Source organism: Loxodonta africana, chromosome 14, assembly GCF_030014295.1.
Source record: "Loxodonta africana isolate mLoxAfr1 chromosome 14, mLoxAfr1.hap2, whole genome shotgun sequence".
NCBI lineage: Eukaryota > Metazoa > Chordata > Mammalia > Proboscidea > Elephantidae > Loxodonta > Loxodonta africana.
In genome coordinates, this window is record NC_087355.1 from 32,841,073 (window position 1) to 32,868,276 (window position 27,204).

Consider the following 27,204-nt stretch of genomic DNA (forward strand, 5'->3'; position numbering starts at 1 on the left):
AGCTTGTCAGTGGTAGTGTAGGAATTGGGCTGTGTATTAGTTTTCTCTTGCTGCCCTAACATATTGTACAAATTTGGTGACTTAAGCTGACGCTAGTTTATTATCTTACAGTTCCGTAGCTCAGAAGTCCAACAGGGGTCTCACTGAGCTAAAATCAAGGTGTTGACAGGCCTATGTTCCCCAGGGGAGAGTCTGTTTCCTTGGCTTTTCCAGCTTCTGGAGGCTACCTGCATTCCTTGGCTCACAGCCCCCTTCTTCCAGCTTCAAAGCTAGCAATGTTGCAGCTCTTGGGCTCTTCCGTTGTCATATCTTTCTCTGACCATGTCAGGAAATGTTCTCTGCATTTAAAGACCCATTCGATTAGGTGGGGCCCATCCGAACAACCCAGAACAATCTTTCCATCTCAGGGTCCTTAACTTTACTACATTTGCAAAATCCCTTTTGCCGTGTAAGGCAGTGTATTTACACTTTCTGGAGATTAGGATGTGAACATCTTTGGGAGGTCATTATTCTGCACACCACAAGCAGGGAAGCTTAAGCAGACTGTCGTAGTTTGTTCATGAGGAAGTGATTCTGTTCAATATTTTGATTTTACATGAACATGGAGACAAGGTGTAAGATTTATTTCTTGTTAGTAACTAAACTATCTAAGTAACCTGCACGGTAACTCTCAGAAGCCTAGTTAAACAGGATTATGCAATATTCATTTTTTAAATTCCTACTATCATATTAGAGGGTGGGCATGCAATTGTAAAAAAATAGGGTCTTCTTTCAACACAGTTGAGTAAAAAGAAGTATATAAACAAATAAGTGTAATAAAGGAATATCAGTGCTATGACAGAAACTTGCACTAAAGAGAGTTCCATCGAGGGAAAGGCTTAATTTTCCAGTTGGATCACTTGGAAAACACAAAAGAAGTTTAAAATAATATTTGACAAGTTCTAACCCAACCATTTACTTACTCACTGTGTTCATTTAACTTCTTACTTATATGCCTTTGTGACAAAGAGGAATAAACTTCCCTGTTGTTGTTGATGTTATTAGGTGCCACAGAATCAGTTCTAACTCATAGCAACCCTATGTACAACAGAACAAAACATTCCCCAGTCCTGCACCATCCTCACAATCATTGCTATGTTGGAGCCCATTGTTGCAGCCATGTGCCAATCTATCTCATTGAGGATCTTCCTCTTTTTCACTGACCCTCTACTTTTTCAAGTATGATGTCCTTCTCCAGGGACTGGTTATTCTTGATAACATGTCCAAAGAATGTGAGACAAAGTCTCACCATCCTCACTTCTAAGGAGTAGTCTGATTGTACTTCTTTCAGGACAGAATCGTTCATTCCTCTGGCAATCCATGGCATGTTCAACATTCTTCTCCAACACCATAATTCAAATGCACCAGTTCTCTGGTGTTCCTTATTAATTGTCCAGCTTTTGAAGAGATTGAAAATACCGTGGTTTGGGTCAGGTGCACCTTAGTCCTCAAAGTGATATCATTGCTTTTTAACACTTTAAAGAGGTATTTTGCAGAAGATTTGCCCAATGCAATATGTTCTTTGATTTCTTGACTTCTTGATTTCTGCTTCCATGGGCATTGATTGTGGATCCCAGTAAAACGAAATCCTGGACAACTTCAATCTTTTCTCCATTTATCATGATGATGCTTACTGGTCTATGTGTGAGGATTTTTGTTTCCTTTATATTGAGGTGTAATCCATATTGAAGGCTGTAGTCTTTGATCTTCATCAATAAGTGCATTAAGTCCTCTTCACTTTCAGCAAACAAGGTTGTGTCACCTGCATATCATAGGTTGTTAATGACTCTTTCTCCAATCCTAATTCGGCGTTCTTCTTCATATAGTCCAGTCTTTTGGATTATCGCTCAGCGTACAGCCCTGGTAGCACAGTGGTTAAGCACTCAGCTGCTAACCAAAAGGTCTGCAATTCAAACCCACCAGCTGCTTTATGGGAGAAAGATGTGACAGCCTGCTTCCATAAAGGTTACAGCCTTGAAAATCTTATGGGGCAGTTCTACTCTGCCTATAAGGTTGCTATGAGTCAGAACTGACTTGATGGTAATGGGTTAAACCTTCCCTATAACTTATTTATCCATTTTAAACTTTCATAACCTTTGAATACAATTGTGAATATTGGACATCTGTTCTGCACTGAGTTGGAAGGAATCTCTGCAGATTGGTAAGAGGGCAGCAAGTTCAACTTCCTGTTTGCCACCTCTAGGATAGGGAAACAGCTCCTAAGTCAAGACTCATTTACTAATATAAGTCATGGGCTACCCGTGATGTGCATCTCTGTGTCGGTACCTATTGGGTTCTTTCAGCGTATTCAACGGAGACCAGAAAGTCCTCACAGGGCAGTGAATGGACTGGCCACTTCAGCCTTCTCCCAAATTCTAGCATAGAGAAGAGGAAGAGCATTTGGTTCAGCCCCACTGCTTCTGATTCTCAGAAGTGGAGGCCATGAGCCTTCTCCACAAACCAGTATTGGAATCAAGCGTAGATTCTGGGGACAGAGGTGGAGGTGAAAGGGACGAGACCTTTTTATAAGGGGCTATGATTTCTCCAAGGGAAGATGTGAGATTTTGTTTCACCCTATCTTCTTCCTATGTCTGAAGAAGTTTCCACACTAAACTCTGCTGATTTGTCCTTTAATTTCAGGTCTTACTCCAACCCATCCCAGAGCATGTTGAATAGCTATAACACTTAGGGAGACAGCTCATTCCAGGGAATTAGGATAACTCTTCATCCAGACGCAGTGGGGCCTGTGTGTACACTAACGGAATTGACACCGACAGCAAATTTCCAGGATCTCAGGAAGGTAGGTATGATGTCTGCAGCTTCCTCAAGCTGCAGGTTGTTGATCCTGGGTTGATGGTATTAAAATGTGACTCTTGACCCTTCTTCACTAATTTGCTTTGTCAAGCTAAGCCCAAGAGATAGAACTGGAACCCCGAATCAGGGATAAGATTGAGAATAATTCCTCCACTGGCTGTACTAAAGTTGTAATTCACAGATATTGCCTATGATTTATTATTTATGAAATCTTGGCTCATATAACCCAAGGCAGGAGAGATTCATAATGAAATAAAGGAGCATTAGGCTGGGAGCCGAAGAACCTTGTTCTTCATTTTGCTCTGTCACTCGCTCATTGTCTATAGGCTAAGAAGTTCATGTAACCTCTCTGGCTTAGAGGTTTTATCTGTAAAACAAGGGGGTGGGGGAGGTTTGGAGCAGAAGACTTGAAGGGCTCTTCTAGGCATAAGCATTCTAGGATTTGAATCTAGCATGGTAGTCTGTCTGCAAGCTGCCGCCCTACGATGACTACAGGTGGTTGCAATTGCCTTATAGGAATGGTATGTTTGTATGGAAGGGGTTTGTGCCCTGAAGGTCACTTTGGATCAGTTACTTTCCAAAGTACTTCTAGTTATAAGAGAGCCCCTAGATCCATATTACCTCTAAGTAGTTTATGGAGCCCTGGGACGCAGTGGTTAAGAGCTACAGTTGCTAACCAAAAGGTTGGAAATTTGAATCCACTAGCTGTTCCTTGGAAACCCTATGGGGCAGTTCTACTCTGTCCTATATAGGGTTGCTATGAGTCGGAACCAACTCAACAGTACATGACAGCAACAACATGTGACTTGGGGCTAAAAATTCTCAAATACTTTATTTTTCAATGTCATTTACAATATTGGTCACAATCCATTCATATGCCACAAATATCTATTGAGCTCCTGCTGTGTATATTCCAGGTATTATGACATGATAATAATAAATGTCCTTGGGTGTTACAAACGATTTGCACTCTACTATTAAAAGAGTGATAGTTTGAACCCACTCAGTGTTACCATGGAAGAAAGGCCTGGTGATCTGCTTCTGTAAAAGATTACAGTCAAGAAAACCCTGTGGAACTCAGTTCTACTCTGTAACACATGGGCTTGCCATGAGTTGAAATTGACTCGATGACAGCAGGGCATGCAGTGCTAGGCACTGAAGGGCTGCTTATAGTCTAATATGGTAGATCGGCTTAAAGCAAATACTTACAACTTAAGGTGGTAAGTGCTCTACCAGAGGAATGTACAAGATGTTATAGGCCTAACTAACTTTCTGGGTATTCCAGTGGGACTATCACATGCAGAGCTGGGACATAGCGAGTCTGGAGCTTAGGAGTCATAGTGGGGTTTGGTTGGTAGAGGAGATTGGAGATGTAGCTGGTCATCAAGGGCCTTGTTCATTGCTGTATACCCAGCACAGGCCAACCACATGCCCTACCACACAGTAGGTGGTCAATAATATTTGCTGATTAAATGCATGAATGTATACAGATTACAGGAAACCCTGGTGGTGTAGTGGTTAAGAGCCAGCTACAGCTGTGAACCAAAAGATCAACAGGTCAAATCCACCAGGAGCTCCTTGGAAACTCTATGGGGGCAGTTCTACACTGTCCCTTAGGGTAACTATGAGTTGGAATCCACTTGATGGCAATGGGTTATACAGATTACAAAGTGTTCGGTAATTGAGAGCCATGCCAAAGATGTTTCTGAGATCTTTCGGTAGACAGAATTCAAGACCAGCATAGATTACGTTTCTATTGTCGTCATTTTCCCAGAAACTCCATGGACATGAACAGGAATTTCAGCAAATACAGCTATAATTGAAGGATCTTCTTATTTACATATCACAAAATTCAATTAACTTCCTCACACTGTGTTCTCTTCTTTGGCAGAAGTTAGTGAAAAAGAGTAGAATAAAGTTACTCAAATAATGTTTGCTTTCAAAAAATTTTAATAGTGGAATTCCATATGCAATTGGGGGATCAACTGAAGTTCAAAGACACTCTATGCTTAGTCATGGTGACCATTCTGTACCTTGAAAATACATTTAGGAAGTGACTTCCATATCAGCTTCTTATGCTTTGATAGGACACTAAATCAATATTATTTCTCTGACATATTTGAAAGGTAAGAAGGAGCCAAAAGAAAAATGTTTCCAAGAAGAAGTTTAAGGAAATCTGATATCTGATCACAAATAAATCAAATTTCTTTAAAAACTTCCCTATTCCTTTCATGCACTTACATTGGAAATTTCATTTTAATTTTCAGTGTTAATAAAACACTTTGTAGGCATCACTAGATTTATTGGAAAGATTAGGAGCAGAAAATTGAGATTTCACTAGTTAAGTTTTGATGTTGTTCTTCTACAGAAAGAAAATGTAGAGAGAATGATATGTGGGCAAGTTCTGAGGTGAGAGTGTTTGGAACGTTTAATGAACTGAAAAAGGCTAGTATGGCTAGTGAATGAAAGGAAGAGTGATAGGAGTGAGAGTGAAGAACCAAACAAAAGCTGTTGCCGTGGAGTCAATTCCGACTCATATTGACCCTATAGGACAGAGTAGAACTGCCTCATAGGGTTTCCAAGAACAGCCTGGTGGATTTGAACTGCTGACCTTTTGGTTAACAATTGAAGCTCTTAACCACCACACCACCAGGGTTTTCAAGGGTGAAGAGGTGAGATCCAATTTACCGTCAACGTGGGTGCACTAAAGTATATTTCCAAGAAAATATCTGTTTGAAGAGTGATTCCACCATCACCGGGTAAGACTGTAAAATGTAGGAATACTGATAATTCGGCATTGCAGATAGCTTTGTTTTCTTCTCCTAAGACTTCAGGCTGAGTTCTTACCTTTTTCTAATACAGGTTAATGGTGCTATAAGTGGAGTCTAAGATGGTGGGTGGGCTTGCGAGGATAAATACCTGGCTGGCACACATCTTTACAACAGCGCACTGCCTCACTTAGCACCTGTACAATGTCCATGCTGACTTGGGGCTATCTTGCTTTTCGAACCACAGAGGATTCCAAGCTCTCTGCAGAACGCTTTACCTACCCTTTCACTTTTACTTCTTTCAACACACACGTGGATGGGAACTATTATTATCCCCGTTTTAAATTAGCACTGAGGCTCAAAGATGCAAAGTCATTTGATCTGCTTGGCAAAAAGCAGAGCCCGAACTGAAGTCTGTCCAATTTGATAGTTTTTTTTTTTTTTTAGGTTGGTCTGACATAATTCTTTTCTTTTATTTATTTATTCTTTTTTTTTTTAATAGTGCTTTAGGCTTTAGGTGAAAGTTTACAAAGCAAATTACTTTCTCATTAAACAATTAACACAAAAATTGTTTCGTGACACTGGTTGCCAACCCCATGATGTGTCCATACTCTCTCCTTCTCCAACTTGGGTTCCCTGTTTCCACTCATCCAGTTTTCCTGTCCCTTCTGCTTTTTCATCTTTGCATTTGGGCAGGTGTGCTCATTTACTCTAGGTTATATGATTGAACTATGAAGCATGTTCTCATGTGTGTGATTGTTTGTCCTACAGGCCAATCTAATCTTTGTGATTTTTTTAAAATTTTTATTAAGCTTCAAGTGAACATTTACCATTCCAATCAGTCTGTCACATGTAGGTTTACATACATCTTACTCCCTTCTCCCACTTGCTCTCCCCCTATTGAGTCAGCCCTTACAGTCTCTCGTTTCGTGCCAATTTTGCCATCTTCCCTCTCTCTCTATCTTCCCATCCCCCCTCTAGTCAAGAGTTGCCAACACACTCTCCCGTGTCCACCTGATTTAATTAGCTCACTCTTCATCAGTATCTCTCTCCCCCTCACTGACCAGTCCTTTTCATGCCTGATGATTTGTCTTCGGGGATGGTTCCTGTCCTGTGCCATCAGAAGTTCTGGGGAGCATTGTCTCTGGGATTCCTCTAGTCGCAATCATACCATTAGGTGTGGTCTTTTAATGAGAATTTAGGGTCTGCATCCCATTGGTCTCCTGCTCCCTCAGGAGTTGTCTGTTGTGTTCCCTGACAGGGCAGACATCGATTGTGGCCGGGCACCAACTAGTTCTTCTGGTCTCAGGATATTGTAGGTCTCTGGTTCAAGTGGCCCTTTCTGTCTCTTGGGTTCTTAGTTGTCGTGTGACCTTGGTGTTCTTCCTTTGCCTTTGCTCCCAGTGGGTTGAGACCAATTAATGTATTTTAGATGGCTGCTTGTTGGCATTTAGGACCCCAGGTGCCACAATTCAAAGTGGGATGCAGAGTGTTTTCATAATAGAATTGTTTTGCCCATTGATTTAGAAGTCCTCTCAAACCAAGTTCCCCAGACCCCAGCCCCTGCTTCGCTATCCTCTGAAGCTTTCATTTTATCTCGGAAACCTCTTTACTTTTAATCCTGTCCAATTAGGCTGACCTTCCTTGTATTGAGTGTTGTCTTTCCCTTCACCCAAAGCAGTTCCCATCTACAGATTGATCAATAAAAAGCCCTCTCCCTCCCTCCCTCCCTCCCTCCCCCCTTTGTAACCACAAAAGTATGTGTTCTTTTCCGTTTTTTCTATTTCTCAAGATCTTATAATAGTGGTCTTATACAATATTTGTCCTTTTGCAACTGACTCATTTCGCTCAGCATAATGCCTTCCAGATTCCTCCATGTTATGAAATGTTTCAGAGATTCGTCACTGTTCTTTATCGATGCGTAGTATTCCATTGTGTGAATATACCACAATTTATTTACCCATTCGTCCGTTGATGGACATCTTGGTTGCTTCCAGCTTTTTGCTATTGTAAACAGAGCTGCAATAAACATGGGTGTGCATATATCTGTTTGTGTGAAGGGTCTTGTATTTTTAGGGTATATTCCGAGGAGTGGGATTTCTGGGTTGTATGGTAGTTCTATTTCTAACTGTTTAAGATAACGCCAGATGGATTTCCAAAGTGGTTGTACCATTTTACAATCCCACCAGCAGTGTATGAGAGTTCCAGTCTCTCCGCAGCCTCTCCAACATTTATTATTTTGTGTGTTTTGAATTAATGCCAGTCTAGTTGGTGTCAGATGGAATCTCATCGTAGTTTTAATTTGCATTTCTCTAATGACTAATGATCGAGAGCATTTTCTCATGTATCTGTTGGCTGCCTGAATATCTTCCTTAGTGAAATGTGTGTTCTTATCCTTTGCCCACTTCTTGATTGGGTTGTTTGTCTTTTTGTGGTTGAGTTTTGACAGAATCATGTAGATTTTAGAGATCAGGCGCTGGTCTGAGATGTCATAGCTGAATATTCTTTCCCAGTCTGTAGGTGGTCTTTTTACTCTTTTGGTGAAGTCTTTAGATGAGCATAGGTGTTTGATTTTTAGGAGCTCCCAGTTATCTGGTTTCTCTTCATTGTTTTTGGTAATGTTTTGTATTCTGTTTATGCCCTGTATTAGGGCTCCTAGGGTAGATCCTATTTTTTCTTCCATGATTTTTATCGTTTTAGTCTTTATGTTTAGGTCTTTGATCCACTTGGAGTTAGTTTTTGTGCATGGTGTGAGATATGGGTCCTGTTTCATTCTTTTGCAAATGGATATCCAGGTATGCCAGCACCATTTGTTAAAAAGACTATTATTTCCCCAATTGACTGACACTGGTCCTTTGTCAAATATCAGCTGCTCATAAATGGATGGATTTATATCTGGATTCTCAATTCTGTTCCATTGGTCTATGTGCCTGTTGTTGTACCAGTACCAGGCTGTTTTGACTACTGAAGCTATATAATAGGTTCTGAAATCAGGTAGGGTGAGGCCTCCCACTTTCCTCTTCTTTTTCAGTAATGTTTTGCTTATCCGGGGGTTCTTTCCTTTCCATATGAAATTAGTGATTTGTTTCTCTATTCCCTTAAAGTATGACATTGGTATTTGGATTGGAAGTGCGTTGTATGTATAAATGGCTTTTGGTAGAATAGACATTTTTACTATGTTAAGTCTTCCTATCCATGAGCAGGGTATGTTTTTCCATTTAAGTGTGTCCTTTTGAATTTCTTGTAGTAGAGCTTTGTAGTTTTCTTTGTATAGGTCTTTTACATCCTTGGTAAGATTTATTCCTAAGTATCTTATCTTCTTGGGGGCTACTGTGAATGGTATTGATTTGGTTATTTCCTCTTCGGTGTTCTTTTTGTTGATGTAGAGGAATCCAAGTGATTTTTGTATGTTTATTTTATAACCTGAGACTCTGCCAAACTCTTCTATTAGTTTCAGTAGTTTTCTGGAGGATTCCTTAGGGTTTTCTGTGTATAAGATCATGTCATCTGCAAATAGTGATAGCTTTACTTCCTCCTTACCAATCTGGATACCCTTTATTTCTTTGTCTAGCCTAATTGCCCTGGCTAGGACTTCAAGTACGATGTTGAATAAGAGCGGTGATAAAGGGCATCCTTGTCTGGTTCCCGTTCTCAAGGGAAATGCTTTCAGGTTCTCTCCATTTAGAGTGATACTGGCCGTTGGCTTTGCATATATGCCCTTTATTATGTTGAGGAATTTTCCTTCAATTCCTATTTTGGTGAGAGTTTTTATCATAAATGGGTGTTGGACTTTGTCAAATGCCTTTTCTGCATCAATTGATAAGATCATGTGGTTTTTGTCTAATCTTTGTGATTTTTTAAAAATGTTTTAAGTGAAGGCTTACAGAGCAAATTAGTTTCTCATTAAACAATTAATACACATATTGTTTTGCGACGTTAGTTGCCAACCCTATGACGGGTCAGCACTCTCCCCTTCTCAGACTTGATTCCCCATTCATCTAGTTTTCCTGTCCTCTCCTGCCTTCTTGTCCCTGTCCCTGGGCAGCTATGCCTGTTTAGTCTCATACACATGGTTAAGCTACGTATTTTACTGTTTGTTTTATGGGCCTGTCTAATCTTTGGCTGAAGAGTGAACTTCAGGAGTAACTTCAGTATTGAGTTAAAAGGGTGTTCGAGGGCCATACTCTTGGGGTTTCTCCAGTCTGTGGAAGACCAGCAATTTGTGATTTTAATTTTGTTCTACATTTTTCTCCTGCTTTGTCCAGGACCCTGTATTGTGATCCCTGCCAGGCACCATCCAGTTGTTCTGGGTTTGGTGTTGGGGAGGTTGTGGCAGTTGTGGTCCATTAGTCCTTTAGACTAATCTTTCCCTTGTATCTTTTGTTTTCTTCATTCTCCTTTGCTCTAACTGGGATGGGACCAGTAGATGTATGTTAGATGGCTGCCGACAGGCTTTCAAGACCCCAGATGGTACTCATCACAGTCGGATATAGAACATTTTCTTTATAAACTATGTTATGTCCATTGATCTAGATGTCCCCCGAGATCATGGTCCTGAGTCCTCAGCCCCAGTAACTCAGTCCCTCAGGCAGTTTTGATGTGTCTGTCATGTTTCTATGCCTTTGTTATGTTGTGGGGACTTCCTCAGTATTGTGTACTGTCTTACCCTTCACTGAAGTTACCACTCATCTACTGTCTAGTTAGTGTTATTCCCTCCCCACCCTCCTCTCCTTCATAACCATCAAAGACTGTTTCTTTCTGTGTGTAAAACTTTTCTTGAGTTTTTATAATAGTGGTTGTCATGGATTGATTTGTGTCCCCCAAAAATATATGTATCACTTTTGCTAGGCCATGGTTCCCAGTATTGTGTGATTGTCCACCATTTTGTCATCTACTGTGATTTTCCTACGTGTTGTAAATTCTGCCTCTATGATGTTAATGAGGGGCAATAGGAGGCAGTTATGTTAATGAGGCAGGACTGAATCTATAAGATTTGTTTTCTTCGAGCAGAGAGACAGGGGGCCCTCATATTACCAAGAAAACAGTGCAAGGAGCAGAGTGCATCCTTTGTACCTGCGGTTCCTGTGCAGAGAAGATCCTAGTCCAGGGGAAGATTGATGAGAAGGACCTTCCTCAGAGCCAACAGAGAGAGAAAGCCTTCTCCTGGAGCTGATGCCCTGAATTTGGACTTTTAGCCTACTTTACTGTGAAGAAATAAATTTCTCTTTGTTAAAGCCATCCACTTGTGGTATTTCTGTTATAGCAGCACTAGGTAACTAAGACAGTGTCTTAAGCCAATCTCTTTTGATATATAAAAGAGAGAAGCAAGCAGAGAAACCTCATACCACCTCATACCACCAAGAAAGCAGTGTCAGGAGCACAGCGTGTCCTTTAGACCTGAGGTTCCTACACTGAGATTCTCCCAGACCAAGGGAAGGCTGATGACAAGTACCTTCTTCCAGAGCCAAGAGAGAAAGGCTTTCCCTGGAGCCGGCGCCCTAAATTCAGATTTCTAGCCTATTGGAGTGTGAAAGAATAAACCTCTTTTTGTTAAAGCCATCCACTTGTGGTATTTCTGTTATACTTTTTCTAGATGACCAAGACAGAATTTGGTACTGAGAGTGGGGTGCTGCTGTAGCAGATACCTAAAATGTGGAAGCAATTTTCAAACTGCGAATGGATAGAGGACTGGCAACAGCAGAGAAACAATAGCGGCAGAGGACTGGCAGCAGCAGAGCCAGGGAGACCAGTGCCAGACAGCACTGGAGCTGACCCACACAGCAAAAGAGCTGAGTGCCTGTACACAGGAGGCTTCCTGTCAGAGTGGGGTGCCTCTGGGCACTTACTGGTGGAGCTAGGCTTGATGACCAATGGGGCGAGAGAGCTGAGTGCCTTCTGGCCAAAGTTCACTGGTGGAGTGGGGTGCCTCCAGGCACTGATCGTGGAGCTACAGAGCTTTGGAACACTTGCTCTAGCAGGGCAGATGCAGGCATGAGGCCCAAGGGTGGAGAGGCCAAGGAACCAAGAAGCAGGAGCTGAAGAGACAAAGAACACAGGAAGCCGAACTGCCTCAGTCTCAAAAGGTATGGCCTTAACCTCTGGGGCCTCAAAGAGTGGAGCCATGGACTCTGGTGTTTCTAAGAGTGGAGTCACCCATCAGATGGACTAGGAGAATGCTGTACCTAAAGCTGAGAAAGCAGAGTTGCCATTCCAGTGGCCTGGAAGGTGGAGCTGGAGCCCAGGGCTGAGGGGCCTCCGCTCAGAATTTGGAGAGTGTGGCCAATACCTAGAGTCTGGAGGACAGGGCTATTGTGTGAATGGTCTCAGAGAACAGAGGATTATTTTCAAGCCTTGGGGGCTAATGTAATATGCTCTGCTAACTTGCTTGGTGCCTCTTTTCCCTTCTTTTCCTCCAATTTCTCCCATTTGTAATGGAAATGTCTAGCCTGTGGCTGCCTGATGCAGCATTGCACCTTCGGAACCAGATAGCTTGTATTCTTGCTTTTATAGATGAAGAGGAATTTTTGGATTTTGGACTTGGAGTTGATCAAAGACTTTTGCTATGATGTGATGGGGTGAATATGTTTTACATGTGGCAAGGACATGAATTTTGGGGGGCCAAAGGGTGCAATGTCATGGATTGAATTGTGTGCCCCCAAATATCTGTCAACTTGGCTAGGTCATGATTCCCAGTATTGTATGATTGTCTACCATTTTGTCATCTGATGTGATTTCCCTATGTGTTGTAAATCCTATCACAATGATGTAATGAGATGGATTAGTGGCAGTTATATTGATGAGATCTACAAGATTAGATAGTGTATTAAGCTAGTCTCTTTTGAGATATAAAAGAGAGAAGCAGAGAGACAGGGGGACCTCATACCACCAAGAAAGCAGTGCCGGGAGTACAGGGCATTCTTCGGACCTGAGGTACCTGTGCTGAGATGTTTCCAGAGAAAGGGGAGATGATAACAGAGATTTTCCTCCAGAGCCGAAAGAGAGAGAGAGAAGCAGAGAGAGAAAGGTTTCCCCTGGAGCTGGTGCTCTGAAATCGGACTTCTAGCCTACTGGTCTGTGAGAGAATAAACCTCTCTTGGTTAAAGTCATCCACTTGTGGTATTTCTGTTATAGCAGCACCAGATGACTAAGATATGTATCTTTGTTGAGTTTATTTCTATATGTCTTATTCTTTGCGGAGGCACGTGTGTTGCAGTCCCCTACTATTATTGTGGAACTGTCAGTTTCTCTTTTCAGTGCTGTTAGAGTTTGTTTTATGTATTTTGGAGCCCTGTCTTTGGGTGCATAGATATTTATTATGGTTATGTCATCCTGGTAGATTGTCCCTTTAATCATTATATGATGCCCTTCCTTGTCTTTTATGGTGGATTTGCCTTAAAGTCCATTTTATCTGAGATTAGTACTGCCACTTCTGCTCTGTTTTGGTTGCTAACCAAAAGGCTGGCAGTTCAACTCCACCAGGTGCTCCTTGGAAACTCTATGGGGCAGTTCTACTCTGTCCTGTAGGGTCGCTATGAGTCGGAATTGACTTGACGGCAGTGGGTTTGGTTTATTTGCTTGATTTTCTTTCCATCCTTTGATTTTTAATATATTTGTCTTTGGGTCTAATGTGTTTCTCTAGTAGAAAGCATATTGATGGGTCATTTTTTTATTCTGTCATTCTGTCTCTTTACAGGTGCATTTAAGCCATTCATATTCTGTGTGATTATCAATAGGTGTGAATTTATTGCTGTCATTGTGTGGTGCTTTTTTTTTTTTTGGTGCTGAGGTTTTCTTTGTTCCTCTTACTCTCCTGTGCTGGGTTCCTTTTGTTTGTGGAATTTCTTTTCATTTCTATCGTTATTGTAGATTTTGTGTTTACTGAGACTTTTTTTCTTCTTTATTTGATAAGTAGGTTTGATAACTTTGTGTTTACTGTGAAAATTTCCCTTTTTTTCCTAAGTCTTTTATTACTCAGTATCACCTTGACTTTCTCTCTGTTTGAAAGTTGTGTATCTGCACCATGTATTCCTCCTTTTGTTGTTCTGATGTTGTTGTCACATACAGGTTGACATCTCTAGTTCCCTGTTTTAAGTCTTTAAGTTTTGTTTTATCCTGGAGAGTTAATTACCTAGTAATTAACACTGGCTGATACTGACTTGTGTCCTAGATTCAGGTTGTTGGTCGGTTCTTTAACAGAGGGGCTCCCTTTAATAATTCTTGTAAGTTTGGTTTGGTTTTTTTACAAATTCCCTTAATCTTTGTTTGTCTAGAAATGTCCTAATTTCACCATCATATTTGAGAGTTTTGCAGGATATATTTTTCTTGTTTTGCAATTTTTTTTCTTTCAGGGTTTTATATATCATCGCATTGGCTTTTTGCCTACATGGTGTTTGCCAAGTAATTAGAGTTTAGTCTTACTGTTTCCCCTTTGTATGTGACTTTTCATTTTTCTTGAGCTGCTCTAATGATTCCTCTTTGTCTTTGGTTTTAGTAAGTGTGATTATGATATGTTTTGGTGACTTTCTTTTGTGGTCTATCCTATATGGGGTTCGTTGAGCTTGGATGGTTAGCTTTTCATTTTTCATGATGTTAGGGAAGTTTTCTGTCAGCAAATCTGTAATGATCCTTCCTGTGTTTTCTATTTTTTCCTCTGTTCTGGAACATGTGCAATTTTTTGTTCTTGATTGTGTTCCATGTAGCTCTTAGGTTTTCTTCATTCTTTTCTCTGGTTTTTCCTCAAACAAACTCACATCCATGGATTTGTTTTCAATTTCATGGATTGTGTCTTCCATTGTTTCAAATTTGCTTCTGAAACCTTCTATTGCGTTGTCTATTTCTGAATTTTGTCATTTGGATTTCTAACTGCTGTTTTTGTATGTTTTCTAATTGTTTATTTATTTTGACATTTTGTTACTGTATTATTTTCCTGAATTCTTCTATTGCTTTGTGCTTCCCTTGATTTTGGCTTTGTTTTGGTTGGTTTTGTCTGTATTTTCCATGATTTTGTCTGCATTTTCCTTGATCTCTTTCTTAATCTCTTGGATAGCCCTGAATATTAAAATTTTGAATTCCCTATCAGGTAGTTCCAGTGCCTTTTCTTCTACTGTAAGGTCAACTGGTGCTTTATTCTGGTCACTTACTGCATCCATCTTGTCCTTTTTTTTTTTTTTTTTAATATGTTTTGATATTGTCTGCTGTCTCTGAGACATTCAGGTATTATTTTGTTTATTGATTGTAGGTTTGTTTGTTTTAACCTGCTTTTTTGCTTTGCTTGGTTATGTCTGGGTAGGTGGGCTGGATGTGCTTTGCTCCTTGTCTGTGAGCACGACAGTTCTCACTACCTTGTCCTGGTGAGCAGGGCTTGTTGCTCAGCTATGCTGCAGCAGGACAGGTCCAGTAGCGGGGGAAGGGGCTGTGATGGGTTGTTCGTGGCAAGAACTGGGCTGCAGTTTAGGGCTGGACTGGGGCACAGGGAGGGGTGGGACTGTTTCCCTTGGGGCCATGGATCATGGTGAGGCAGGGCCTGAGCTGGCAGGGAGGGCTTTGGCAGTTCAGGCCAGTTCACTCTGGGGCTGTGGAGCATGACGGGTCAGGGGCGGAGTTGGCAGGGAGGGGTCTGGGAGTCTGGGCTGGTTCCTCCTGGGGGCATGGAGTGTTAAAAAGTGGAGACTGATTGGGGAGGAGGACTCTGGTGGTTCAGGCCTGTTCCTCTGGGGTCTGTGGAACATGGTGAGGTGGAGTCTGAGCTGGTGGGGAGGGGTCTGGGGGTCCAGGCCTATTTCCCTTGGGACCACAGAGCATGGCAAGGCGGGGGCCAAGCTGACCAGGAGGGGTCTGTAGAATCGATTCCCGACTCATAGCGACACTATAGGACAGAGTAGAATTGCCTCACAGAGTTTCTAAGGAGCGCCTGGTGGATTCGAACTGCCGACCTTTTGGTTAGCAGCTGTAGCACTTAACCATAACGCCACCAGGGTTTCCCCTCCTGCAATGCACAGAGTTAATTTCCCCACACTCAAGTGAAAACATCACACAAAAAAATCTGTCAACATACTGCCTTCTTATTGCAGTTATATTTCTTTGATTACTAGTGAGACCTAACTTTTTTGATTTTATTGCCTATTTGAATTTTTTCCTAAACTTCACTTTAAATACTAAATATTATTAAAATAAGCAAAGAACAAAGACAGAACTTTGTGATATTGTGCTATTTATATCTGTTATTATTAAATATGACTTTGGTGATAACAAATTACTGATGGAATGAAAAACAAATTAACTGGATACAACACCTGGGCCCATCAGGCTATTTCCAGGATGCTTGTCACTATAGCACACATGGAGCCATGCATTTCTGGTCTTCATTTCAGGGCTGCAAACATTTGAGTTCCTAATGTTCTAGACCACCGTACTAGAAGGAATATGAAAATAAGAGGTGTTATGTTGTTAGGTGCTGTCGATTTGGTTCCGACTCATAGCGCCCCTATGTACAACAGAATGAAACACTGCCCAGTCCTGTGCTATTCTCACAATAATTGCTATGTTTCAGCTCATTGTTAAAGCCACTGTGTCAGTTCATCTATTTGAGAGTCTTCTTCTTTTTCGCTGACCCTCTACTTGTCCAAGCATGATGTTCTTCTCCAGGGATTGGTCCCTCCTGATAACATGTCCAAAGTACATGAGATGAAGTCTCACCATCCTTGCTTCTAAGGAGCATTCTGGCTGTACTTCCAAGACAGATTTGTTTGTTATTCTGACAGTCCATGGTATATTCAATATTCTTCTCCAATACCATAATTCAAAGGTGTCAATTCTTCTTTGGTCTTCCTTATTCATTGTCCAGGTGCACCTTAGTTCTAAAAGTGACATCTTTGCTCTTTAATACTTTAAAGGGGTCTTTCACAGCAGATTTGCCTAATGTAATACATCATTTGATTTTTTTTTTCTCATTTACACGGCTTCAGTTCTCCTCCTAAATTCCTTAATTTTTGACGGTTGTATCCAGCCACCCACTGGAGCACTTCATCTGCATTGCCTGTGGTATTTCAAATCCAGTATGTCCTAGATAACCTAAGCTCGTCCTCACTAAATGTGCTCCTCCCCCTCTAGCCTCACTTAAGTAGTATAGCAATTTACCCAGAGAGTACCAAGCCCCAGGATTTAAATTTTCCTTCCAAATATTTTTTGCTACTGATTTCTACTTTCTCTAATAATTTCCTAATTCAGGTGTTTACAACCTTGTTTATTTAATAAATACTTTTTGAGCACTATTGTGCCAGGGCCTCTTCTAAGCTGGGAAGGGGGCAGGACTGGAGAGGGCAGATGAAAGGGACAATAATTAGAAATTTGAGACTGAGGTGGCTGCTCTGAGGACTATTTTAGGTAGCCTGAAGTGGTAATACTTAACCTAAGACTTGAAGAGAAGCCAGCCTGTGAGGAGTCTAGGAATAGCATTCTAGACAAGGGCATATGGCAAAGTTAAGAGGCAGGAAAGAGCTTGACAGACTTACGTTTAGAAAGAAGGACAATGTGGCTGGCATTAGGAAGAGCAGTTGGCAGAAGTGAGGTCATGTTTGGAGGCCACGGCAAGAAGTCTGAAATTTATAATGGGAAACCTTTTGAAGTTTCTAAGTAGAGAAAACATACAATGTGTTTAGGTTTTTCAAAAAGAATACTATGGCCACTTCGGGAGAATGGATTATAGTGGGGGCACAAGTGGAAGCAGGAAGATCAGTTAAAAGAAGACTGCAGCGATTCATTTATTTGGCCAGGGTGATGGGTGCAAAGATGAAGAGAATTGGACAGGTTTTAGGTGTAAGGTGAATCATCCCTGCCCCCAACCATGGAATACACACTTAAATGATACGCTGAGGTTCTCCATCTTTACTATAAAATATACTTCGTAAAATACCTGAACGCTCACGGCGCCCTGAATGTTCCTGGTTCCTTCATGAGAACACTTGCACACTCCTGCCCCCTCCTGGTGCACTGTATGGTTACTAAGAATCAGTTTGCTTCCAAATTTGTGTATAGCAGCTGTATTTAAAATTGAATTTAAAATCAGTTGATTAATACAGTCAGAACTAATGAAATAGGAATGCAAAATATTTCAGGAAAAACTAGGTCAAATGATTTGGAAAGACTTGGTAAAAGTATAACCAGATAGCTGCTAGCACGAGTTTGGAAAAAAAAAAAAAAACTAAAAATCGAGAAGCTTTCTGTCATAGATTTTTTCACACAGGTCTTGAGTCTTCACTCTAAAGAAATCACAAAGCTAATCAGAAAATGTATTAGGAATATGGCTTACTAAGAAAGATAACCAAGAACTCATGTTCTTTGTTTAATTTTTATAACCCACTGCCAAGTCACAGTCGATGTACAGTGCTGAACGAACGAATGAACAGGCTATCTACTTTAACCTTTTGAACTATGACGTATTTTCACAAACATTTCGGTGATGTTACATCCACACTATATAAAGAAAATAGACTATTTACTTTCTCTTTCATACTTGATTTGTCAGAAGAGCCTCAAAAGTTAAGGGACCTTAGTTATATCTAATAGATGCTTCTCTCCCCTTAAGCTTTAAAACAAAAAAACAAAACAAAAAACAATATCACTACAGACAGAAAAGCCTTTTTTTTTGAAAAACTTTTTCTTCTTAAGATCATAATCTGCAATCCAAATTAAGATAGCTTTTATTTTGGTGCGTTAATTACAAATGTTTCCGGCTACAATTAGCAAAAAAACAAAAAAAACAAACAAAAAAAACCCACAAATTAATAGTGGCTGAAGAAGTAGCCAATCTCTGTGCTTCTCTTATCCTTCCTGTATGCTGGTCACACCTCATGTTTGCCATAGTACCTCTGGACAGCAAATCTGAGATCAAAACAAGAGTAAGGGACTGTATCTGCAGCGTGTTGGCCTTCTCAGAAAAGCAAGACACTCCAGCAGTCACCAGCAGACTTTCACTTGTCTCACTGGCCATAATTGTGCCCCAACTCCAAACTTAGAGCTGAAAAAATAAGTATTTAGCTTTTCCAATTCCTATCCCGGAGGTGGAAAAGGACTGCAAATATCTGTTGGGTTAGCCAATGGACAGTATTTGCTGGACAAGATAACTGAAAGCTTGAACTGGCAGATCAACTAACTCTAGAGAGTAACTCCTCTAGAGGTAAGGGCTCAATACTGTCGAGGTGGGGCTTTAGATACCATCTTAGTATATGCAGTTGGCAAGTGGGGTCTGTCCTAATTTGAGGTTATGGTTAAAACCATGACTTTATCAATGCTGTGCTCTGGCCAAAATCCTACGCATAGCTTGCCCCTGGATAGGATTTCTAAGTTTACATTCCACATTCACTCATCTCACTTAAAGGCATTTTTAAAAGACAAGGATGATTTAGCTTTTCGTACTATTGGCATCACTTAGTGGTGGCAGTGATTGTAGAAGATGAAGTACAAGGATATGACAAGTTCTTACCTAAATGTAGTCTAAGATGTCATTCAAGTCTGAGACTTTATCAGAACAAAATTACATATGCTCTAACAGGATAAATTAAATGAGGGAGAAAGTTGGAGTTAAGAGAAAATAACGATAGACAAATATAATAAAGCCACGATTACTGCACAAAGCATAACCCATAATGTTCTGTGCAGTAGCTAGAGGTGAACAATTTGGCTTAGAAATGTCCAAAAGGCAAAACAAAACCTATGTAAGTAATTGAGTCTTTAACATAAAAACAAATCAGTTGTTTAGCAGAAGCACAGTTTTACTGGTACTGAGACTTAAGAGAACTTTCTCCCGTGGATCCTCATAAAGGGTACATGATTTGTGACAAAGTTGCCAACAGCCTTAAAAACATATGTGTTGAAAATACAAGTTTTGATGATTGTTTTTCCCTAATAAAAGGCAACAGTATAGAAGCACAGCAGCGAGTGTGGTGCAGTCAGGGCAATTCAATCAACAGCAAAATGTGGGTCAAATACGTGGCTCTCTGAAGACCTCCCAGAGGGTGAGATTTGGATCCCTCCCCCTCCTAGCTGGGAATACGCACTGGTAATCCCAAAACTCTTCTGTCCATATTAGTGATAAAACCTACTTTGAAACCATAAGTATGGATTATTTTTAGACTTAGGCCACACTTCTCTCCTAATAGACAGTTGAACAAGGCTACATATTTATTTGAGGAACATGGTTTTCTAAGTGCGCTTTTCAATGGCTAATCTCAGAGTAGTTAACACATAAAATACATTTTGAACAAATTAAAAATATATTTAAAACATAATTTTTAATGCTAAGTTTCATGGCTGAACTACCTATATGTGAACTGAAATCTTAAAAGGTAAAAGATGATCCACAAAAGTGTTTTTCTGGTTCAGCTGTTTCATTTTTTTATTAATATTGGTTACATCTGAAGTGCACTGTACCTATCGACAAAGACTTAGAACTATGCGTAATATGACGTGTAAACATAAAAAGAAAATCACAGATTCATTCCACATCTGTGAAATGCAGCACTTAAATATAACTTAATGTATAATAATAACAGGTGATAGGGAGAAGAACACAGAAATTGGGGGAGGAAAAAGACTTTCAATATCTGAACAACATAGCTTCTGTTGTACCGAAACAAATAATTTACTAAATGAATATAATACTGGGAATAAAACGGGTTATAAAAGTAAAAAAAAAAAAAAAAAGTAAATTCTTAATATAAATATTAGTGGCTTACCTAATTAGCAGTTATTCTTCCCCATCCAAAACTTCAAATACCATCTTCGGAAAGGTCAGATTTTAAGTTTGTGGTTCACTTTAAGACAGATACATAGCGCTACAGTATCTGGAATTTGGCAAGAATCACCTTGTTTTACTAGACTGAAAATGGTATAAATCAATTTAAATGATTATTCTTTTAAAGCCTTTTGCAAGGTCTAGAATAGTATTTTTTAAATGAACAAGTAGAGACTGGTTTATTATATTGATTTTTCTGTCTCCAAGGATAGTGAACACATTTGTAATATATACTTTGTGGAAGATGTTGAGACAGAGCATACCTGTGTATTTTGACAAAGACTTTAAAAATTTTGGTACTGTGGTAAAAAGGAGTCTCCTTTTTAGATCAAAGATTAACAATAGCCATTGGACGTACTGATCTTTATCGGCAGAATTTTAAACAACCATGTCTTAATGTGTACATCAAGATACTGATAAACTTTTATAAAGTAAAAAAAATAAAATTGGAGATTGTTTTCTGTTTCTCTCAGTTTTTAGAAAGCATATGTAGTTCAATATACCAAATGGGACTTGAAAATGCTAGCATGATTACAATGCATACTAATAGCAACAGGTAAAACAGTAGAAACAGAAAATAAATGAGTAACTTCATACTATAAAATGAAACAAGGCACTTTCAATAACTAGACATGAAGCTGAAATAAGCATAAAACATTTTCATAAAGCTGACTCACAGACCCTAGGACACTTGTAAAACATGAACGAGTAAAGGCACTACATAATTCTCCTTACTCCATGTACTAAAGGAATTCACCAATTAAACTTGGCACAAAAAGAGTTTATCATAAAGTGCATCACTTGGCTAAATATAATAAAAAGAAAATCAGCCATAATGCATGATAGCAACATCTTCACACATATAGAAATAAAAATGCAACACCAGAGGAGTCAGCCTAGTTAGGAACTTCGTAGCATATATGGCTTTTTGTTTTCCTTTCTTTTTGTATAATTTCCTATTTGCTTAGAATCTATAATATTTTTTCAAAAGAGTATGCCTTGATTAGAAAAAGAGGTAGTATTCTGGAAAAGGCAAACTCATGGACTCTACAGGTAAAGACTGAAGATTAAGATTACATGGAAAATAAACAAGCATGACATAATAAATTGGGACACGGTACCCGTTGCTGTTGAGTCGATTCTGACTCCTAGTGACCCTACAGAACAGAGCAGAGCTGACCCCATAGGGTTTCCAAGGAGCAGCTGGTGGATTTGAACTGCTGACCCTTTCGTTAGCAGCCCAGCTCTAAATCACTGCACCGCCAGGGTTCCATGGTACTACAGTACCTTGATATTAACGAATTAGCTTTTTATATCAAGGCTATGTTTTATCACTTAGTTCTGTGATTTCAGATCTTTCAAATCATTTTCCTTTGGTACTAGAAAGTCATTGCCTCTTCTTTTAAATAGCATTAACATTCCAAATAACTAATTTTCATTTAAAGACGGTAAAAATGTGAACATTTACAATTCATCTTTATCTTTACTAGGATGTTCACTAATTTAAACCACTAATGAAAATATATCATGTCAGAGATACAATGCAGTATATAATCACCCAGATAGAAACATGCTATTAATTTCTATCTGACTAATATAATTGGTGATTTAAAAAAAAATACACATACATGTTAGTCTGAAGCAAAATATAGTGGCAAAATACCATAATTACTTATGCACGGTATTTAATAATGTGACTCTTGATAACAGAATTCTAACTAGATTTTTTTTAGTGTATTGAACACAAAAGCTGGAAAAAGATGATTAAAAGCAGCAGTGAATATATTTCCTATTCCAATAACTTAAATATTTTTTCTTTATGTAAACTTTATACATGTACATTCTTGCTTTTTCCTGTAAATGTTTCACAGTCCTTTTTTAAAAAATAATATTTGCCACTCAATTCTAAATTTACTAAAATGTCAAAATGGAGGGAGATGCTTGAGATGTGTTAGTCTTCTTCAGCATTATATGCCACTTCCGCTACTTCTATCTCCGATATAGAATTTTCAAGTTCATTACAACTTAAGGATGGCTTATTATCAGCTCTGCAAAAAAACAAAACAGAAACATGTCTAACAAAAGAATTGGATGAATGCTGTTTCACTTCACTATTACTTTGACAAACCTTTTACCTTATGTAAAGAACCCAAATATTTAAATATTCAATCAGAAATTTAATATCTTTAACTTGTTACTGTCAAGTAACATCTTTGGAGAGATATTTTTAACTCTCAGATCTCCAAATGACCATTTACCAATAAAAATCCCATTGGTAATTGCCTTTATCAACAAAAAATTTGTTCTCATAATTATAATTCAGCTGCTACCACTAAAGTATTAACAACTGCCTTGGATTTATATGCAATAAAAATTCTACAAACTTTCCAATATATTATCTTTTCATCATTCCTATTAGGTAGATGGGGTGGTTGCTATTATAGTGCCCTGCTTTTTGAATGAATTTTTATTTGTCAAGATTTACAAAAATGAAAGGCTGAGCCATAGTCCAATTAATTCAGACACAGCTTCAAAATAAATGAGAAAGCTATGGCTTACAGCCTGGGTGCCAAAGACTCATTTTAGGGAGAGCCTAGAATATCTGCAGTCCTTCCCTACTTGCTAGAAGATGCATGATAAAATTGAGTTCATTAAAAAAATTAACATAGAACCATGTACTTCCAATTATTCAAACTGCTATAATAAATGAAACATTAATATACCTAGATTCTTCATCCAGGATATCTTGATCCGACTCAAGCACAGGGGACTCCACCTTTAGGATTTGTTCACCTTCTGTTCCTGACATACACAGTGATTCTTCAGGTTCTAAGGACAATGTTCTAAAAGTAAATTACAAGAACAAGTTATTTTCTATGAAGAAAACATGTATAAGTTTACTGTTGTGAATACATGTGGCTTTAGCAGTCTTCAGCTGCTACATCTTAATGTAGTCACATAGCTAATAAATTGCCGAGTCTGGGAGTTAGCACAAAAATTAGTAGTTATGGCTAATTCAAAATAATTCTAGAATCAATTCAATATATGCTGATGAGAAGGCAAACTACAGCTTTCATATATGAAAAGCTGCTCTAAGTTCCCAGAAAGGAAGTTATCATTTAAATAGGTTAAAATGAGTAATGTTTAATTTGTTGAATAGCTAGACGTGAATTTTTTGAATTTTTCCCATCCTTCAACTGGGTTTGGCCTCCTACATAACCAAAAGGCAGTTTTTCCAAAACAGGGAAATATGCCAAAGTCTACAACTTTCAGAAGAAGAAATCCCCTAAATCACATAAAAACACAAAGGGCACGTAACATGGAGCATTAGAGTTGAATTAATCAGACTAAAATTGCCAGTATCGCAACACACCTGATTCTGTTCTCTATAGTGTCTATATGAAGTTGCTTCTCACTGAGCAGTTTCTTCAGTGATTCCACCTCTTTTTGTTTTTCAAGTAGTTCCTTCTGTAAGCGGTAGTTTGTTTCTTCTAAAGTTTCACAGAAAGCCTAAAAACAAAACAAAAACCCCAAACACATGCAGAAAAAGGATAAAAATAATTACTTACGCAGTACCTTTCCCAAGAGCATTACTGAAGAGTTAAAGAACATGGATAATCAAAGTAACACATACACAACCCAATGATGTGCTCTCTCCCCTCATCTTTTTAGGTCTCTGCTATCTTGGTTCTTTCTCATTAGTCCCCACCCACCAGGGAGTCTTTTCTTGGGAATTATTACAACAGCAAGCCTGTGTCTAAGTGAATATTTCATATCCTTCTTGTGCTGAACTGGGGAAAAAAAGACTAATATCCACTGCTACAGTTTCTATTCTTCTTAATCTATTTTTGCCCAGCCCTAAATGATTAGATGTTTAAAAAGCCATGGCTACTGATTCCATTTGTATTAACCCAACAGACACACTCTGTAACAACAACTTCCTTGATACCACCTTCTCTTTTTACCATATTTACTCAAAACCTAATGGTACACGTTCTCTGCTTCTATATCCAGGATGCTAACCACTGATGAAATAAAGGCTAAAGCAAATAAGATCATACTATCATGAAGTATGCAGTTCTGCTCCGTCCTATAGGGTCGCTATGAGTTGGGATCGACTCAAGGGCACTGGGTTTCTGGGACCATGAAGAATGATGCCATGAAAAAAAACTTTGTCGCTTAACTTGGTGAGGTTTTCAACGTTGCTCATCATTCTTTTTCATTGTTCCAATTAGCTACCACTTGTCTCCTGTGACTATTTAAAGCCCTTCCGGCCCCTCTAGTTTCCTACACGATTGCCACTGTTGTTGCTCCAGACAGAGCCCAGCAGATGATCTTGCTTCCTACACCAGAAAAAATAAAAATCACAGACTCTCTGAATCCTAACTGCATTGGCATGCATGTTCATCCTGTCTTCTTATCCTTAAGGCTAATCCAATCACTTCATTCTTCCAGTTAAAGAAGCACTTGGGATCTTGCTCCATCACTAATACTCTCAAATTTTTAACCTTTGCTACTCTCCTAGTTTCGTCCCTGAAGCTTATTAAGTAAATCCTAAAAATCCCTCACCTATACACACAAAAAATCACCTCCATCACTTGCCTGACCATAAGTCTTTCTAGACACTACGTTCTCTCTTTTCAAAATGAACTACAAGAAAAAGGTCTTTAAACACGTAAATATAGTCTTCATTCATTACTCAAACCATTCAATTAAGGGGCTTACTCTCATTTTCTCTATTGATCGTAACTAGGTAAAAGATAACAATTACCTTCTAATTGTCAAATCCAAAACACTGTTTTTATTTACCATCTCCCTTGACTTCTCTGTAGTATGTCATTGTTGGCTTATTTATTATTATTATTGTATTTAATACAATTCTCTTGCATTGGTCATTATAAACTTCCTGGTTCCTTTCTTAACTTTGACAGTTTCTTCTTAGTCTTGGACCTGTTCTTTGCATGTGGGCATTCATCAGAGATTTGTCCTTGATTATTTTCTCTTGCTTTACATGCCATCCTGGGCAATTACACTCACTCTCATCACTTCAGCTATAATCTATTCTGTATGTTATCAACTTCCAATTTTTTTCTTTCTTGGTTAATCTCTAGCCCAAACCTTTCCTGATTACACAGATACCACTCAAATGCTTATAGGTCCTCTTCATTTGGATATATCAATGACAAGTTGAAGAGAAAATGCCCCGAAAGGAACATTCATTCTACCACCTAATCACCCAAGCCACCAGTCATCTTAGTCATTCATTTCCCTCATTTCTACAGCTTAAAATCACATCTTTTCACTTTCTCCCCCTTATCTCATCAACATCTCTTGAATTTTTATAATTTACTTTCTATCTCCATTGCCACTGCCTTTAGTTTTTAACTAAACTACAACACCAGTAAACTATTTAGCCTACCTATGTTCACTGTGGCACTCTTCCAAACCATTCTCAACAAAGCTAGTTTTTTTAAAAATAGATGTTATCATGTTACCTGTGATTCAACGCTGCCTACAGGATAAGATCAAATCTCTAACCTTGGCAAACAGGGTACCTTATGATGTGGTATATGCCTTTCACTCCAACTTCACGGCTTGCTCTATTACTTTTCCCTTCCTCTGGTCTTCCACATACCCATGTTCCAACCGAACTGAAGTACTTTCAGTTTCTCAAATATTTGTTTTAATACAGATAGGAATATATAATGCACACCATTCTCAGACTTGCTTTTTTCATCTAACCACATAAAAAAAAAAAAAAAAAACCAAACCCAATGCCGTTGAGTTGATTCTGACTCACAGCAACCCTTTAGGACAGAGTAGAACTGCCCTATAGGGTTTCCAAGGAGTGGCTGGTGGATTCAAACAGCTGACTTTTTTGATTAGCAGCCATAGGACGCTAACATTGCATCACCAGGGCTCTAACCACATAAGATAGACATTATATAAACATTTCCACATTTAAAAATCTGACTATATTCATAATATTATGAAAAAAAGGAACAATTTTCAACCATCACTCAAACAGTACCTAAAACCATAGAGCAAAACAAAATAGATCAACCACAAATAACTTCCATTACTAAAAGTATGGTAGGCCAGATAAACTAAAGCTTCCAGCTATAAAACAACTTTTTAAATAGCTACACAGACAAGAAAGAAAGGTAAATTTGGGGGGCAAAATGAAGAGACATGAAAACAAGTGCCATAATCATGTCCACTGACACTACAGCTGAGGGAGTAGGGAAGATGTGTCGAGGAGGGGATGCTAATTTCGGTTACCTTAGAGCTTGGGTTGGAACACCAGGATGGGACAAGAGATGTGGACTCAGGAATAGTTTGGGGGTCAGTGACCAGAAATGTAACACTCAGAATAAAGCAAGGACCCTAAAGAGCTAAACCATAATAAAGGTCATTCTTCAACATAGCAATACAAGACAGACTGCTTGTTTCATCATGTCTCTCAGTGGGTGAGATAAAGTCTCTCCTGAAGAATCTATAACCATTGGACAATGTCTCATGTGAATTTTGGATTTGAATTTACCCCATTACAGTTGGTCAGAAACACCCAAAGTGAGAAGCTAACATTAATAAATAAATAAAGTCCAGGATGAATGGTAATCAAGGAATTATTTCAGAAGCAAACACAAACTTCTATGGAATTATACACCCTCAGTCTAGGCTGCACAAGGTCCCTGTAGACAGAGTTCTAATGGCAGTGAATTTACAATCCAAAATTACAAAGCACACTGGAAACAATCCAACATGAAACAAAGTGAACAGATCCATTAA

At 39.1% G+C, this 27,204-nt stretch overlaps 1 protein-coding gene across 6 annotated transcripts in view; it reads right to left on the reverse strand.

The window, feature by feature from the left end:
• Positions 1 to 11,586: 11,586 nt before the first annotated feature.
• Positions 11,587 to 27,204, reverse strand: part of SNX16 (sorting nexin 16) — a 46,791-nt gene continuing 31,173 nt past the window's right edge. For 5 of the 6 annotated variants that reach the window (XM_023545829.2, XM_064267876.1, XM_064267877.1 and 2 more), the window contains 3 exons: positions 23,786 to 23,922; positions 23,136 to 23,255; positions 11,588 to 22,460 (listed from right to left, as the gene is read on the reverse strand). In XM_023545829.2, the coding sequence (XP_023401597.1) occupies positions 22,364 to 22,460; positions 23,136 to 23,255; positions 23,786 to 23,922 (354 nt within the window). In that variant the 3' untranslated portion in view covers positions 11,588 to 22,363. Of the gene's footprint in view, positions 22,461 to 23,135; positions 23,256 to 23,785; positions 23,923 to 27,204 lie in introns of all 6 variants that reach the window. The other variant, XM_064267878.1, reaches the window with a different exon arrangement.